Source organism: Cervus canadensis, chromosome 13 (assembly GCF_019320065.1).
Source record: "Cervus canadensis isolate Bull #8, Minnesota chromosome 13, ASM1932006v1, whole genome shotgun sequence".
NCBI lineage: Eukaryota > Metazoa > Chordata > Mammalia > Artiodactyla > Cervidae > Cervus > Cervus canadensis.
In genome coordinates this window covers 4471665-4490821 of record NC_057398.1, presented here as the reverse complement: position 1 = coordinate 4490821, position 19157 = coordinate 4471665, and the positions used below count along the sequence as shown (strand labels likewise).

General features: G+C 40.9%; 1 protein-coding gene across 1 annotated transcript in view; it reads left to right on the top strand.

The window, feature by feature from the left end:
- The first annotated feature begins 4543 nt into the window (after positions 1–4543).
- CRB1 (crumbs cell polarity complex component 1) overlaps positions 4544–19157 on the top strand; it is a 153887-nt gene continuing 139273 nt past the window's right edge. Inside the window, exons 1-2 of the mRNA XM_043485819.1 lie at positions 4544–4571; positions 10226–10807. Of these exons, the coding sequence (XP_043341754.1) occupies positions 4544–4571; positions 10226–10807 (610 nt within the window). The remainder of the gene's footprint in view (positions 4572–10225; positions 10808–19157) is intronic.

Sequence of the window (19157 nt, the reverse complement as noted above, 5' to 3'; positions counted from 1 at the left end):
CAAATTTAAATGGTGCTCGAAATATGTAGTGAGATAGTGACGATAACCTTGTGTGAGAGCGGGTTTTTTTCTCAGTCTAAACCTCATTCATTTCGGTTTGATCCTGAGTGAGTCCAGGTTTTTATGTAATTTTTATTGGAGTGTAGCTTTTCACAACGTTGTGTTATTTTCTGCTGTATAGCGAAGTAAACCATCTCTCTCTCTCTCTCTCTATATATATATATATATATATACACACACACACACACACACACACACATATTCTCTTGCTTGGATTTCCTTCCCGTTCAGAGCATTGAGTAGAGTGTCTGGTCTCGTTCGTGATCTCCTTTGTACACAGTATTGCATGTATGTCACGTAGTTTTTGGGAAAAGTGTCCTTGGCGTCCTGGATGAGCCCATTTGTCGTCTCGCTGTGTAAACGTGCACTTGGGTCTCTGTTCAGTTTCCTCAAATAAAACTCCTGCAGTGACACTGTGTTAGTAAATGGCACTTTTTTTGGTTATTATTGTTATAGATCCATTTTCTATTAATCCAGTAACTTTTTTCCAAACAATCTCTAGGCATCTTATATAACAATAAGAGCTAACATTTACTGACCTTTCACTGTATGTCTGCCAAGCATTTAAATCTAGTGACTCAGTTATCACCAAAACCCTAAGAAGTGGATTCTACTGTTTCTCCTTCTCAGTGGCTGAGGAAATAGAGGCTCTGCATTCCAGAGCCAGGCCTGGCAGGGTGTGTCTCACTTCACAGACTTTGCTCCTCATCCAGCACACACACACACACACACACACACACTCATCTATATGGTCAGCCAGGCCAAACACTGCCAGAAACATTGCTAATAAAAAGCTGATAAAATTTTTAGATTCTTGATTGATAATTTTTAAATCTGAGAATTACATTTCTGCTTCAGAGATAAGTGTATTAAAGCCATCAAGGACAAAGGAATAAATTGGGAAGATCCCCTGGAGGAGGGCACGGCAACCCACTCCAGTATTCTTGCTTGGAGAATCCCATGGACAGAGGAGCCTGGCAGGGTACAGTCCATAGGGTCGCAGAGTTGGACACGACTGAAGTGACTTAGCATGCACGCATGCATAGTAGTCTTAGAGATGTTAAAATGCTTTTCCCTGAGATCACCTTGTGGCGTATCATTGCTCCGAATAAATATATTCTTATAACCAAGCTAAATTACCAATATGGCTGTTTTCCAAATAAATCAAATTATTAGAAAATACAAATACCCACACATAAGTAAATACTAACATTCGTGTGCTTATAGTCTTTAAACCTGGTCAAGTTACTTTTTATTTCTTAGCAAATATACATATATTTGCATATATACTTATATATAATGTATATTTATATTAAAATATATACATTTATTTTTAGGCCTAGCAATACCAAAATAGCAAATACAAAAGAATTACAGAAACTCTGTGAAACAGTTCCTTTTCTCCTGAACAGTGATTTCAGATTGCTCTTCAGCCCCCTGGGCTCCCCACAGGTGTCCCCAGAAAGGCTGGGGGCTGAGTGGTTGGGCTGGAGATCTCCCTTCCTCACACTGAGCTGCTCCTCACTGCAGTTGTGTGTGTTAGGATTGCCCATGGCATCTTCCTTGGACGAGTTCTGCTGCACTTAAGAAAGAAGGAAAAGTCCAAACCCCATTATCCTAGAACTTCTTACAATATCCAGTAGATGGCAAACTTTACTGCAAGAAAACAGCTGGGCAGCGTCTGTAAAGTGGTCTGAGGATAGCAGTGACACTTCACATCCAGCAGGGTTTTCACCCGCTGACTAAGGCTCACACGAAAGTTGGGAACAAAACCCTCCTCCTGCAAAGTTTTTCTGTGTATGTCCATTTCAGTCTTGTTCTAAAGGTATTATCATTATAAGAATTATTTTATTGTTCACTGAGTATACACACAGTGTACATGGTACACTGAAGGAATGTGTACATGATAGATTCTTTTTCAATTCAGGTGTACAAAAGTGCAATAATCATAACCCTTACTTCGTGACACTCCCATCATTGGTCTCTGCATATTCTGCTTTTATTTCCTTAGTTGGCTATTTAATTTCTTGATTTTAATAAGGCAGTAAATTACAGTTCCTTTCTATATTTGAAAAAAAATTATTTTCTTTTTGACAGGCTGTGGTCTTTGCTTGTTTAGTACAGTCAGCTGAAGCACTGATTAATAATGCCTAGGCTAGTGGTTAAGACTTTGCCTTCCAATACAGGAGGGCCAGTGGTTAAAATTTCGCCTTCTAATACAGGAGGTACGGGTTCAACCACTGGCCAGGGAGCCAAGATCCAACATGCCTTGTGGTCAGAAAACCAAAAACCATAAAACAGAGGCAATGCTGTAACAAGTTCAATAAAGGCTTTAAAAATGGTTCACATTGAAAAATCTCAAAAAAAAAATGCTTGGGTCACAGTCGGTGGGCTTCCCAGGCGGCTCACTGGTAAAAAACCTGGCTGCCAACGCAGGAGATTTGGGTTCGATCCCTGGGTCAGGAAGATCCCCTGGAGGAGGAAGTGGCAACCCACTCCAGTATTCTCGCCTAGAGAATCCCATGGACCAAAGAGCCCAGTGAGCTACAGTCCATGGGGTCACGGAGAGTCAGAGCACGCACACACACATACACACACACAGGGTGCATTTCTAAGAGGGCCTATTTGCATCTCACCTGGGGCACACCCATAAACCCAGGCAGCAAATGGTGCCAGTGACAACATGACCCCCAGAGAAGACCCAGTAAAAGGACGTGCTTGATGGACCATCTTGTCCTGCACCAGCACGGAAAACAGAATTCAGAGTGCACAAGTAAGCAAACCGAAGTGTGTGTGTATGTGTGTGTCTATACTATAACTATTCCTGTTTTGCTTTGAAAAACATTTTTATTACATTTATTCAGCAACACTTTAAAAGTCACTAAGGGTTATAAGGGGAACAATAATACACTTCTTACTGCCTCCCCTTCAATTCCAGCTTCTCACACCCAGCATGCACTCCCTGGAAGCAACTACTTGAAACTCTTCTAGATATTTCTTATAGTTTTCATTTGTATGTTTTAAAATAATAGACTAGGCTTTATTCTTCCGTTTTAGCTGGAGAAGGAAATGGCAACCCACTCCAGTATCCTTGCCTGGAAAATCTCATGGACACAGGAGCCTGGTAGGCTGGAGTCCATGGGGTCGCAGAGAGTCGGGCACGACTGAGCGATTAACACTTACCTTCTTACTTATGATCACTTGGAATTCTGTATATCCTGTCATAACTTTACGCTCTGTCCTCCTCTTCTCCTTGCCCCCCTCACATCCTCCCTATTTTCTCTGGTGTCTCATTTTGAAATTCCTCCTTGACTGTTCATCTAGTTCCCTGTGTTTCCTACCTCCTGTTTCCAATCTCTTGGTAAAATTCTTTTGTGGGAGTGAAGTGGGGGAGATTCTTCCCAACACTAATTTTCAATCACTCAGCTGAATTTTTTAAAATTTCTGTGACTCACGTTTTTAATTTCTTGTTTTCTAGAAGTTTATCTTTACAACCCTTCTACTCATTTCACTGCAGCTATATCCTTTCCTGATTCTTTGAAAATAATAATTCTCAAGTTTACATAAATTTTGGCTCCCTCACTACACTGTCTTTGCCTCTTCCAAGTTACATTTTTTTTTAAAAACAATGTGTGTTTTGGTCTTTGTGTTTGATCTTAGTTGGATATTTTCCTCAAATGTTGGAAAATCTCATGCAATCTGTTGGTATATAAGAAGGAAGTACAACTGTTTCTTAAGCTGATTAAGAAACGCTCATTTATCATTGTTTTTTAGAGTAGAATTGAAATATAATTTAAAGTATAATTAAAAAATAACTCTCTACTGAGCACGCATGCATGCCCTATATGCTTACATACATTTCATATAATTCAGTTCAGTTCAGTTCAACTGCTTAGTCGTGCCCGTCTCCTTACAACCCCGTGGACTGCAGCAGGCCAGGCCTCCCTGTCCATCACCAACTCCCGGAGTTTACTCAAACTCATGTCCATTGAGTCGATTATGCCATCCAAACATCTCATCCTCTGTCATCCCCTTCTCCTCCCACCTTCAATCTTTCATATAGTAGCTCTTATTAAAGCTGTTTGAAAGATCTTTATTTATGTGCTAGGGTTTACAGCTTATTAGGATTTATTCTAGAGTGGTCCAGCTGGGTCATTTCAATAGGTGACATTCCACATCAGTATCTGAAAGTATTTTCACTCAGGCTTGTCAAGAGAAATAATTCCCTTTCCTGCTTGGAATATACATCTGGCTCTTGGCATTTTTAGAAATGAATTGGAAATGAGGCTGGGGAGTGTCTCACAATTCTGTATAGACACCCAGTTAATTCTTCCACAAACCAGACTCAGCCTTACCTGTGCCTCTGAGTCTGCCTTTGGGGGGGAAGCAGACTTGCAGTTTCCTAGTGTGAGACAGAGAGCAGAGCATCTACCTGCTTTCCGCCAGTTTCCCAAACACCCTTCCTTTGCCCAGCTCCACCTGCATGATCCTTTCAGAAGTACGTGAAGCGAGTAAGTCCTGAACCTGCCAGGGATTCTGTGTCATCAGCTGGCTCTGGGGCTCTCCCACTTCCGGCTTGGTGTCTGCTCTCGTTGGCTTCCTAAGTCTAGTACTTCTCACCCCCTGTAGTCCAGCTTCCAGTGTGTATGTGTAGTTATGGCTGTCTAATCCCTCAACCTCTGTCCTGGCTCTTGAAAGTTTATGGTGATTTATTCCTTTCTGTGTTTTAGGATTTGGGGGTGGGTCTGATTTATTGAGGTATAATTTACATACAGTACAAGAAAATTCACCACTCTTAAATGGCAAATACATACGATCAGTAACTAGAAGCACAATCATGATACAGAATGTGTCCATGAATATTTCTTTATGATCCTCTGCATTAAGGCCCTTCACCAGTTCCGTTCTCCAGTGACCACTGAACTGCATCCAGTGATATAATTGTGCCTTCTCTAGAATGTAATGTAAGTGGAATCATACAGCATGTAGTCTTTGGTCTGGCTTCTTTCACTTAGCGTAATACTCTGGAGATTCCTTCATGTTGTTCTGTGGATCAGCAATTTGCTGAGTAGTGGTCCAACATATGATATATTAAAATTTCTTTACCAGTTGATGAACATTTAGGTCTTTCCGGTGTTGGTCATTATGAATAAAGTTGTTTTCTTTTTCAAGCAATTTTTTGTATGGGCATTATGATTTCATTTCTCTTGGGGGAAATTCCTAGATGTGGGATTGCTGGGTCATATGGTAAATGTATGTTTAAATTTATAAGACACTTCAAAAATGTTTTTCAAAGTTCCTACACTATTTTGAATTTCCACCGGCAATGTATGTGATAAGTAACTGATATAGCAATATTGATAATGGCAAAAGTAGTCTTTTAAGGTACGATGCCTTACTGAAGACAGAAGAGGATTTTTTGAAAATACATTGGAATCAAACCAACAGCACGATGTAACTATTCTGAATTTCTATGAACATAAGAACATTGCTTCAGAATATAAAAGTGAAAATTGTCAGAACTAAAAGGAGAAATAGAGAAAATTTATAGTCATTACGAAAATGGAAAGAAAGTGAAAGTCACTCAGTTGTATCTGACTCTTTGCAACCCCATGGACTATATAGTCCATGGAATTCTCAAGGCCAGAATACTGGAGTGAGTAGCCTTTCCCTTTTCCAGGGTATCTTCCCAACCTAGGGATTGAACACAGGTCTCCTGCTCTGCAGGCAGATTACCAGCTGAGCCACCAGGGAAGCCCAATATATAATCACTATGGGAGGTTTTAATGCATCAATCTCAGCAGAGAGAAAAAGTAGAAAACAATGAGTGATGCTATCAGTTCAGTTCAGTTCAGTCGCTCAGTCGTGTCCAATTCTTTGTGACCCCATGAATCGCGGCACACCAGGCCTCCCTGTCCATCACCAGTTCCCAGATTCTACTCAAACTCATGTCCGTCGAGTCGGTGATGCCATCCAGGCATCTCATCCTCTGTCGTCCCCTTCTCCTCCTGCCCCCAATCCCTCCCAGCAGCTGGGTTTTTTCCAATGAGTCAACTCTTCACATGAGGTGGCCAAAGTATTGGGAGTTTCAGCTTCAGCATCAGTCCTTCCAATGATGCTATAGAAGATCTAAATAACACAGTTAGCAAACATGATCTAATTAATTCTTACAGATTTTTCATATGGCAAAGAATAACTCACAATGGAAATTAGAAAACATTTTTAATATTATAAAAAGAAATTGTGAGAAACACAGCAAAGCTGTGTTTTTAAAGAAAAAAAATTATTAATAAGAAATCCAAAAAAGTAAATAGCAAGTTAAAAAGAAAGTAAAATTAAGGGGAAAAAAAGGTAAAAGCAGACATCTATAGGACAGAAAACCAAGAAACCAAGATAGTACAGACAAACTCTACAATATCAATTATCTGAAAGATGAATACAATTATTAATACATAGACAGGAAATATCAGTTATAATAAAGAGCGCGTGAAGGAGAGTTTCGTTTTCTCCCGATTCCCATCAGCACTTGGTATCGTCAACCTTTGTCATTTAGTCGTTTGAGTGGGCGAGTAGCTATGCACGTACTCGGTCATGTCCAACTTTTTGAGACACCGTGGCCTGTAGCCCGCCAGGCTCCTCTGTCCACAGAATCTTCCAGGCAGGAACACTGGAGTGGGTTGCTGTTTCCCTCTCCAGTGATCGCCATGCTGCTTTAAGCCATCCAGGCTTTCCTGATGGCCCAGATGGTGAAGAATCTGCATGCAGGGCAGGAGACCTGGGTTTGATCCCTGGGTCGAGAAGATCCCCTGGAGAAGGGACTGGCAACCCACTCCAGTATTCTTGCCTGGAGAATCCCATGGACAGAGGAGCCTGGCAGGGTCCACGGGGTTGCAAAGAATCAGACACGGCTGAGCAACTAACACTTTCACTAGGCTTTTCATGGGGTTTAGAAGGCAGCAAAAGTAAACACTTAGGTGGATATCACCATGGTTAAGTAGGAAGCTCTACCCAGAAGTATCCTAACTTCTAAAGTAATGCAGGAAAAAGAAATGAACTTTGGAATCAGACAAACCAGAGGTTCAAATCCCCCTTCTCTATGACCACATACAAATAGCTCATTCCCTATAAAACTCAGTTTTCCATCTGTAAAATGCTTTACACAAATGCTGCTAGAAGTTTGCTTTTAAAATTGCGCTGTAAGGACCTAAGAGATAAATGCTAGTTTCCTTTGCTACGTGTTTTTCTATACAAATGCTTCAATTTATGGCTTAAAGGAAAATACTTCATTTTTAGGTTGTGTTTTTTTTTTTTTTTTTTTTGATGTGGACCATTTTTAAAGTCTTTATTGAATTTGTTACAATATTGCTTCTGCTTTTGTTTGTTTGTTTGTTTGTTTTTTGGTTGTGAGGCATGTGGGATCTCAGCTCCCTGACCAGGGATTGAACCCACGCCCTCTGCTTCAGAAGGCTGTTTTAACCTCTGGACCACCAGGGAAGTCCCAAGATACTTGATTTTTTTGTGTTCCAATTAAACTTTATTTATAAGACAGATGGCAGGTCAGATTTGGCTCACAGGCTACAGTTTGCTAACTCTTGCTCTAGAGTTTACAATATACATCTTTAACTTATCACGATATGCCTGTAAATAATACTATACCACTTCAAAGTATCTTTTAAGAACTATACTACAGTTCACTTTCACTTTTTCTTCTCTTACTTTCCACTATTATTCCAAGATACTTGATTTCTGAAGGAAGGGGAAAACCATCATCACTGCCACTAACAAAATGCAACAAAACAAAAGAAGATTGAAAACATAATTTCATCACATGCCTTTGACGGTGAGAGTTCAGAGAGCAGAGTTACAATATTTATTTCTCTTTTTTGTTTGGACACAGGAACTCTAAGTAGTGCAAATGTTTGAACTTTTGAATATCTCTTCATTTTCCTCCCTATCCTCTGCCCTCTGCCCTCCTCTCAGGCCTCTGCCTTCTTATACTTTCATGCTTTTCATACGATTGGCAGAGCAATGCCAATACCTCTCATGCTTTTTCTTTTTTCTTCTGAAAATAATGCCATTCCTTCACTTGCATTCACTTAAAAAGACATCTCAGATATATGTATACTTATGGCAACCCACTCCAGCATTCTTGCCTGGAGAATCCCCTGGACAGAGGAGCCTGGCGGGCTACAGTCCACTGGGTCTCAGGAGTCGGACACAACTTAGTGACTACACCACCACCACCATGGTTGATTCACATTATTGTATAGCAAAAGCCAACACAACATTGTAAACCAACTGTCGTCCATTAATAAAAATAAATTAAAAGACATCTCAAGTACCTTTTCTCCAGTGAGGCTTTCTTGGTAGACTTGCCCTGGACCCTGTGATCACACAGCACCCTTCCTCCATGTTGTGTTGGGACATTTCTCCACTCCTTTTCAGTAGGTATGCACTGAGCAGACACTATGTGACAGGTAATGTCACAAACCCAGAAAATACCAGAGACGAGGTCTTCCCCTTTCCTTAGCTGACTAGAATTGCAACGAGGAAAACAGAAAACAAACATATGCACAAAGAAATAAGAACACTTCACATATATATGAGAAAGTAAACCATTATAAAGGTTTAGAAAAGGGGTTCAGAGAAAGCTTTTCTGAGAAAGTGACATTGTAGCTAAGATATGAACAGCTAGAAGCCAGTCATACATTTGAAGATGTGATTGGAAAGCCAGTACTTGATAAAAACTAGAGGAGAAGGATGATTAGTTGAGTTTTTCCATAGGGACTGGGAAAGGTCTGCTTTCAGATCACCCCTCCTGATAACACATAAGCATAGGTTAACCTTCTGTGCACAGGCGCTGGAGGGGAACTTTCAGCTTCCAGAAAGACTCCAAGGAAGACAACTGTGAAAACCCTCTCTCATGTGATGAACCAGTCAATCGTCATCTTTCCGTCTTCCCTTCACACTCTTGGTGACCAGACCACATTAAAGAGAACCAATTCTTTTTCTGCAGGAAGAGATGTACCACTTTTACATACTTCTCAAAGTTTTCATGCTATTTTCTTCTGACTATAGTTGATTTATGTCTCCTAAGAGCAGACTATTCATTTCATAAGTTTTAAAATTATAAGCCTAGACCATTACCTGCTATTATATTAGTGAGGAATATTGTGAGACAGGAAGTAAAAATAAGAGAATGGTGTACTAGATAAATCCATACACAGAAGACAGTGTTTTGTGATCTGATGCAGCTGAGTTGCCAAATCAAAAAGCTTCTCAGTATACATGATTAAGAAAATAACAGTGTTGTGATCATAATGTGATCATAATGTGATCATAATTTTTCAGGGAAAAATTATACACATACAGGTATCCAGTGAATTTGGAAAGGAATCACAGAAGTATTACTTTCTTGCTGGTCATCATTCCCATTAGAATTTCAAAAATGTTTCCCTAGAACAGAGAAGCTTTCAGAAATTTGGAAGTCCATACACTTTACAGCTGCTTCCTTCTGGTGGGACTTAACCTGTCATCTGTAAGATGCACATAATATTTGTTGCTGTGACAATTATAAATAATATATGTGAAACAGCTGACATGCTTGGTACACAGAGTAAACCTTCAACAAATAGTTGGTGTTTTATTTTAGTTTTATATTTTCATTCTTCTATGCTTTTTTTTTAGACCACACATGATGATTGTAATAAAGCAGTCATAAGCCAAAGTATTGTATTCATTCAAATGTTAGTTTCAGTTAGTATATTCAGAGACAATTTTGTATCTCATCTCCCAGGATACCCCCAAATCCTCCATGAGAGAATGTGGATTTCAAATTTTAGGGTTTATGGGACAATTTAACAATTCACCCTGTCCTTCAACAGCACTTCTACCTGAGAAAGGGAAATGCAAGAGAAGCAAAGAATCTGAAGCCAGTCATTTTTGTTTCTTGTTAGCAGCTATATGAAAAAAAAAGATGACTAATCATCATTATAACAGAACTCATTATTAGACATCATTTGACAAATTCACCGCTAGACTGTAGTCAACTTTGCATTCCGTTTATGAGTTCGTGTGAGGTGCATGAAGAGCGGAAATAAGGACTTTCTTTAATTTTATCATCCACCATTTGTTTGCATGCTTCATCTGATGTTTTTCCTTGTAGGTTCCTTTTGCAATAAAAATGACACCAAGTGCCTGTCCGATTCTTGCCAAAGCAATTCTACGTGCAAGGATTTCTCAAAAGACAAGAGTTGCCGCTGTTCAGACACAGCCGTTCACGGGGACAAAGACTGCGGGGAGGAGGAGGACCCCTGCCTCTCCAGCCCCTGTCCAGGACACGCCACGTGTGTTCGCGTCCCGGGGGAGAGGCGCTCTCTGTGCAGATGTCCTCCCGGGCACAGCGGGGCCGGCTGCGACACCAGCGCTGGCCCCTGCGGGCCCCGCTCCTGCCTGCACGGGGGCGTCTGCCACCAGGACCCCGGGCCCCCCGTGTGCGTCTGCCCCGCTGGCTACACGGGAAGGTTCTGCGAGCTGGACCTCGACGAGTGCGCGTCCAGCCCCTGCCTGCACGGCGCTGTGTGCCGGGACGGAGGCGACGGCTACTCCTGCTTCTGTGTCCCGGGCTATCAAGGCCGGCGCTGCGACGTGGAAGTGGACGAGTGTGTGTCGGAGCCCTGCAGGAACGCGGCCACGTGCCTCAACGAGATCGGACGGTACACCTGCGTCTGCCCGCGCGGGTTCTCGGGTAAGTGGGGGTCCAGTCCCGGGGGAGGAACCTAGCCCTCTCCTTAATGTGATGGAAGCAGAAGTGACCTCGTATGGCCCATCCAACTTCTGAACATGGCCTTTATAGGAGTTCATCAACAGATGGGGGCCTCCTAAGCTACTCAAAATCCACCCAGCTTGAGCACTTGTCCCTGTGGCTATTTTAGATTCAGTCTAGAGTTACAGGGCTCCTGGGACCTGGGCTTCCAGGTCAAGGCAGTCCAGTCCCCCCATCAGAGCAGACTCCCTTCGTCCTAGGGGGGTGGGCGGCCTGGTGGGAGCTGGCCACCGATGGACACAGGAACGTTGGTTCCTAGTGTCGAAGTGTGATAAATACACCAAGGATAGCAAGGCGGCCAGAGCATGGTGTTTGAGATAAGTCATGATTTTATTATTAAAGAAGCCACTTCTTGCTGAATCTCATGGAAACAGCAAATAATAACCCCATATATCTACTCACAAAGTTTCTGCTGATGTTGGTTTATTAACAGAGCAACAAGTAGCTCATTCATTATAAGGCTCCTGTGTACTCAGTCACTCAGACATGTCCAACTCTTTGCAACCCCATGGACTATATGCCACCGGGTTCCTCTGTCCATGGGATTTCCCAGGCAAGAATACTGGAGTGGGTTGCCATGCCCTTCTCCAGGGGATCTTCCCCACCCAGGGATTGAACAGGTCTCCTGTATTGTAGGCAGATTCTTTATCATCTGAAACACCAGGGAAACACAAGAATATTGCAGTGGGTTACCATTCCCTTCTCCAGGGGATCTTCCCCACCCACGGATGAACCCGGGTCTCCACACAGCAGGTGAATTCTTTACCATCTGAGCCACCAGGTAACTATGATTATTTATTACCTCCATAGTAGTTTGTGTCTCTATTAAAGAACTCCCTATGTTCTGTCCTCTTCTTCAGATACCTGTGTTTTTGTCTCCTCTCACTAAAGTGTTTTTTTCTGAAATAACAGAAGTCATCTTTCCTGTTTATTCTTAAATTCATCAATACTTTGGGAGTATTTATTATACCAAGTTCAGTTCAGTTCAATTCAGTCGCTCAGTCGTGTCTGACTCTTTGCGACCCCATGAATTGCAGCACACCAGGCCTCCCTGTCCATCACCAGCTCCCGGAGTTTACTCAAATTCATGTCCATTGAGTCGGTGATGCCATCCAGCCATCTCATCCTCTGTCGTCCCCTTCTCCTCCTCCCAGCATCAGGGTCTTTTCCAATGAGTCAACTCTTCGCATGAGGTGGCCAAAGTATTGGAGTTTCAGCTTCAGCATCAGTCCTTCCAATGAACACCCAGGACTGATCTCCTGGTCAAAAGCATCAATTTTTCGGCGCTCAGCTTTCTTCATAGTTCAACTCTCACATCCATACATGACCACTGGAAAAACCATAGCCTTGACCAGACGGACCTTTGTTGGCAAAGTAATGTCTCTGCTTTTTAATATGCTGTCTAGGTTGGTCATAACTTTCCTTCCAAGGAGCAAGCGTCTTTTAATTTCATGGCTGCAGTCACCATCTGCAGTGATTTTGGAGCCCCCAAAAATAAAGTCTGACACTGCTTCCACTGTCTCCCCATCTGTTTCCCATGAGGTGATGGGACCGGATGCCATGATCTTAGTTTTCTGAATGTTGAGCTTTAAGCCAACTTTTTCACTCTCATCTTTCACTTTCATCAAGAGGCTTTTTAGTTCCTCTTCATTTTCTGCCATAAGGGTGGTGTCATCTGCATATCTGAGGTTATTGTTATTTCTCCCAGCAATCTTGATTCCAGCTTGTGCTTCTTCCAGCCCAGCATTTCTCATGATGTACTCTGCATATAAGTTAAATAAGCAGGGTGACAATATACAGCCTTGACATACTCCTTTTCCTATTTGGAACCAGTCTGTTGTTCCATGTCCAGTTCTAACTGTTGCTTCCTGACCTGCATACAGGTTTCTCAAGAGGCAGGTCAGGTGGTCTGGTATGCCCATCTCCTTTAGAATTTTCCACAGTTTATTGTGATTCACACAGTCAAAGGCTTTGGCATAGTCAATAAAGCAGAAGTAGATGTTTTTCTGGAACTCTCTTGCTTTTTTGATGATTCAGCAGATGTTGGCAATTTGATCTCTGGTTCCTCTGCCTTTTCTAAAACCAATTTGAACATCTGGAATTTCACAGTTCACGTATTGCTGAAGCCTGGCTTGGAGAATTTTGAGCATTACTTTACTAGCGTGTGAGATGAGTGCAACTGTGCAGTAGTTTGAGCATTCTTTGGGATTGCCTTTCTTTGGGCCAAGTTAGTGAATTAAAAAGAGGAATACACAGCACAGTGAATCATGGTGACATAAACTGTCAGTGAATTGTTCTAATTAATTCTTCCTTATGTTTCTGGGTACTCTTCCTAGTAATGAAACTGGTGTAAATAGATATTAAACTAGATTTTACTTTCTCTATTACTTTATGCATACTTTGCAATGGTGGAACACATGTCAGATGGAAGATTATTTTGTTCAATGTCTTTATATTATCTAATATGCTAAAAATTACAGGCATACTAAAGTAACTCATAAAACAGTACTACTACATGAAAAACCCTTTGTTCATATTCCATATTATCATGTCCATTCTTTTGAGTTATAGCGATTGAATTTCAATTATTAAAATTTTAAATTTTTTATTGAGGTAACTGACTTGTAACACTACATGTTTCATGCACACAGCATTATATTTCCACTTTTGTATACACTACAGTGTGCTCACCATCAAAATCAATTTTATTAATGTTTGAATAAAAACGAGAAGTAAATTTTTATAGGACTGCTTTTGGGATTGCTTCCATTTATAAAGTTGCATTGGAAAACCACTATAGCTAATTAAGATAATACCTCCTGTTTCCTGCTCTTAGTACAATATCATGAATGGTGACTAAAAGGAAGAGACGTAAAGGCAAATGTTTCAGCCATATAAATTAGTTCTCTAAAATAGCCTGATAATTGCAAAAACATAGCTTGAAAAATTATGTTTTACAGTATATGTGTGGTTTTTTTTTTTTTTTTTACTTTTACATTTTAATTGGATTGTAAGGTTTCCTTTAAGGGGTCTAAATTTAGGCATAAAAGATGTCAAGGATGTATCCCAAATGTGAAATGCCTCTTGTGGTCTTTCCTCTGTGCATCTGTGTCCTCGTCTCCTCTTCTTACGGGGACACCAGTCTGATTGAAGTAGGGACCACCTTAACAGCCTCACCTTAGTAACAGGCTCTTCGTTCAAGTATTTGCAGTGGATCATTCTGAAATTGACGTCTTCCTTAGAATTAGCCCGAGTGACCAATAAACGTTTTTCATGTTAGAAATGCCTGCAGTGTGAGATAAATAGAGCAATGAGAGGGCCGGGGGGGAGCCAGTTGGATGCGTGATGGAGCGAAGCAGTATAGGAAATATCTTCCTTCGTCAAGTGAAATATATCTTTGATATAAAAATAATCTTTGGGGAAATAAGAAAAAGCACTGTAATAAATGTATTTATTGACTGTAAGATACATCTCTTATTTCACAAACAAAAATGTATGAAAAAATGTATTTTTTTATTCAAGAAAATGCCTTAGTATGTGGAGACTAGTTAGTACATGGAGACTAGTTAGAAAGCATTGAAGTTCCAGGCATAAGACATTAGGACCAGCCTGGGTGAGGGACTAAGGGCAGGTAAGGGGAGAACAGGTGTCCTCATCATTAGGAAGAAGACTTGCTGATATGATCACAGCCAGAATACTTTCAAACTTATTTTACCCACAAGAAACTTGAAATCTCTAATATGAAAAACGAGAATGCATTAAATATTCAATTGCCATTTCCAGCTTAATGAATTTATAATCTGTTTCAGTGGTTCTCAAATTTTAGCGTGTCACAGACTCACCTGGAGAGTTTAATAAAATACAGTTTCCAGCTCAGCAGATCCGAGGTGAAGTCCAAGAGCATGCATTTATAACAAGCTCCTACATGGTGCTGCTGCTGCTGGTGTGGGGACCACACTTTGAGAGAACACGGATGTAAGCAATTAAATGGATTTTCACGTGACTTCTTTGATTCTTATTTTACAAAGCCTGTTAGACAAGAATCAACCCAAAGTAGTTATACATGCATTTCGATATATTTATATTTTATTTTTTATACTTACATAGGGCTTCCCTCGTGACTCAGACAGTAAAGAATTGGCCTGCAATGTGGGAGACCCGGGTTCCATCTCTGGGTTGGGGAGATCTCCTGGAGAAGGAAATGGCAACCCACTCCAGTATTCTTGCCTGGAGAATCCCATGGACTGAGGAGCCTGGCAGGCTATAGTCCATGGGATTGCAAAGAGTTGGATGCAACTCACACACACACACACAGACACTTATATATTTATTTTTATATGTAGTGCATATGTATGTGCATGTATATAGTTTTTTTTTTTTTTTACTAGAAAAAGTTCCAGATAAATGATATGGGTAAAAATAAATATTTGTTGAATTCATTCAGTCATTAATGAATGACTTTAGAGTTGTTTTTTTTTTTAATTTGTGTTGAAATATAATTTGCACTGCTATGTTAGTTTCAGGTGTATAGCAAAGTGACCCATCTTTTGGATGGATCATTTTCAGATTCTTTTCCATTCATTATAGGTGAATAGAACATAGTGAATATATTTCCCTGTTGTATATAGTAGGTCCCTGTTGTTTTACTCTTTTTATGTAGTTGTGAGTATCTGTTAATCCCAAACTTGTTGCAGAGTTCTGAGCAGAGGACTGAAGAGGTTCAACTTGCATTTTAACAAAATCACTCTGCTCCTTGCGCTGAGGATGCACGGAAGGGAGAGGTTAGGGTAGAAAGAGAGTGCTCAATGGAGGGTGATACAATAATCCAAGTAAACGGGCTATTATTTGAGAGGAAAGAGTGAAAGAGAAGTGTCACATTTTAACACCACCACCTCTTTTCCTTTAAATTTTAGGGCAGAAATGAACCCTGAAGGGTCACGAATGATGCAAACAGGAGAGTGGGCCTTCCCGGGCCTGCCCTCTTCTGCCCTCTGGTGGGAAATCCAGGTTATTCGGCACGGGTCTCCCCTTCACGGTAGTTGCAGCCACAGGGACGCCTCCCTGAGAGGCTGGCAGATAAACCATGTTACCACGCAGCTTCTTTCCTCGGCACACCTGAAACTTATCTGCTTCTCCACATCTCATGATGTAGATGCTACTTAAAATCTCCTGTAAGACTATAAGACCTTCTTTATTTTTTTGATAATTCTTCATGTTCTTCTCTAAGCTTTTTCCAATAGTCCTCAAAAGGTAGCCAGCTCTGACACTGCCATAACAGTGGAGTTTATCAAAGGCATCATTTGCATTTCAATCAATGTGGAGATTCACACCTAGGCTTGATGTTCCATCTGTTCTTAACGTATTTTTGTTCAGGTAAATCATTTTGAAGCTATGGTGAATCAAATGTGTGATTGAAAATCACATGAAAATAATTCAGGGAACATAAAAGTATTATGTAAAATATCATCTTATTTCATGAGAAATATTATTTTTATTACCGTTACTGTTGAAAGTTTTTTTGTTGAAAGTGTAATACTATTTACAAAATTAAGACATGAAACTTAATGAACTTATGTCCATTACCAGGAATAATTTTCATAGATAGTCCATATTTATATAAATATATGAGACACCAGTTTAAAGAACACTTAAATATTGATTCTGTGAGCATCTACCTAGATACCTCAAATTTTACTCACCATATAATATTCCTGTAAGAATTATCTTTCAAACCCCAAAGACAAATAATGTGTAACAGCCTAAAGAGAAATTCTGAATTTCACAGGCTGTATCTTTATTTTATCAAAGGAAAATGGTGGTTTTCCTATATGTTCTTAATTATGAAATTGACCGATTTTTGGTGGGGTCATGCAAAGGCAGTTAAATACTGCTCAGGGCTTTGCTCGGGAACAGAACCATTTGAAGTAGTTTTTATGAGAAATGCAGTTTCTCACTGTTGACAAATGTTTGTTGAATGAGTGCACAAAGTAACAAATGCTATTTGCTCAGAAAATATTCATCACAGTTTTGCGAGGCTCTGGACACTGTGCCAGACCATGGAGACCTAAAGATGGCTAAGACAAAATTTATCCCTAACAAAATGCTCACAGCCTATTCAGGGAGAAAGCATGTGAACAAAAATTAGTCTCTCTCTGAACAGAGTGCCGGGGAAGCCGAAGAAGGAAGCCACTCAGAGTCAGGGAACACTCCGGAGGAAAGGCGGTCCATGAGCAGAGCAGGGCGCACCAGCTCCAGGATGCGGAGCTGGCTGCGTTTGTTGTTATTTGTGTGAGTAACAGCGAGCCGAGTGCGAGGTGGAGGACTGCGGCGCTGTTTCAGAAAGAGGCGGTGTCTCCCCCGTCGTGTTCGCTCTGATGGCTGGCCTGTGGTCCAGCGGGCAGTACGGACGGCTGCTCCATCCTCAGAGCCCTCCGGCCCCGGCTCTCCCCTTAGTGCCTTCCCAGCTGTGCGCAGGTGTGCGGGTCTGAGAGCGGAGGGCTGCCGGCAGCGGTGGGAGGAGTGGGAACAGGATTCCAGGCCCAGCTCTGACCTGCCCCGGTGCGTGATAATGATAAATAACAAGAGTTCTGGTTTCCATTTCCTCAATTTAACAAATAAACATCATACTAGCACCTAATGTCGGGGTCTTGGTGAGAATGAAATGATTTAGTGACAATATTTTCCTAACTATTTAAGGCTGTGTGTATGCTGGTTGTCACTATGTTAACATCTTCAATATTGCTACTGTTACCAAAACTGTTTACACAGCACTGACCCGTGCTTTTTGCAGGTATCATTTTCTCATATGTGAACTGCTTTCGGTTTGAATGGATTAGAACCATACTGAGGAATGGGTTAACTGAGGTCATAGTCCCAGGACTCTCTGAGTTTAAACTGGAATACTATGATGTGTCTAGGCAAGAATTTAATTTCTGAAACTGCTATATCATAAAATAAAGGAATTAAGGATTTGTTAATATTATAACAGTTCAAATACTCAGGAATAACAATTATCAAGAAAGATAATTGTTACAATTACAAGATTATCATTACAGAAGGCTGAAATGTATAATGTTGGCATCATTGATTACCCTTAAAGCCTTTGACTGTGTGGGTCACAAAAAATTCTGGAAAATTCTTAAAGAGATGGGAATACCAAACCAGCTTAACTGTCTCCTGAGAAACCTGTATGCAGGTCAAGAAGCAACAGTTAGAACCGAACATGGAACAATGGACTGGTTCAAAATTGGGGAAGGAATACGTCAAGGCTGTATATTGTCACCCTGCTTACTGAACTTATATGCAGAGTACATCATGCAAAATGCTGGACTGGATGAAGCACAAGCTGGAATCAAGACTGCCAGGAGAAATATCAATAACCTCAGATATGCAGATGACACCACCCTCATGGTGGAAAGTGAAGAGGAACTAAAGAATCTCTTGATGAAAGTGAACGGAGAGTGAAAAAGCTGGCTTGAAACACAACATTCAGAAAACTAAGATCATGGCATCCAGTCCCATCACTTCATGGCAAATAGATGGGGAAACAATGGAAACAGTGACAGACTTTATTTTCCTGGACTCCAAAACAACTGTGGACTGTAACTGCAGCCGTGAAATTAAAAGACACTTGCTCCTTGGAAAAAAAGCTGTGACAAGCATAGGCAGTATATTAAAAAGCAGAGACATCACTTTGTGAACAAAGATCCATGTAGTCAAAACTATGGTTTTTCTAGTAGTTATTTGTACAGATGTGAAAGTTGGATCATTAAGAAGGCTGAGCACCAAACAATTGATGCTTTTGAACTGTGGTGCTAGAGAAGACTCTTGAGAGTCCCTTGGACAGTAAGGAGATCAAACCAGTCAATCCTAAAGGAAATCAACCCTGAATATTCATTAGAAGGACTGATGCTAAAGCTGAAGCTCCAATACTTTGGCCACCTGATGCGAAGAGCTGACTCATTGGAAAAGACCCTGATGCTGGGAAAGATTGAGGACAGGAGGAGAAGGTGGTGACAGAGGATGAGATGGTATGGTATGGTATGATGACAGATGGATGGTATCATGGACTCAAAAGACATGAGTTTGAGCAACTCCAGGAGATAGTGAAGGACAGGGAAGCCTGGCGTGCTGCAGTCCATTGGGTCGCAGAGTCGGACATGACTTAACAACTGACAACAACAACAAATAACAATACATAATAATAGTATGTAAGGAGTAAATATGATTAAAATAATAAAAGAATGCATCTATTTTCATGTTTTATCAGGGT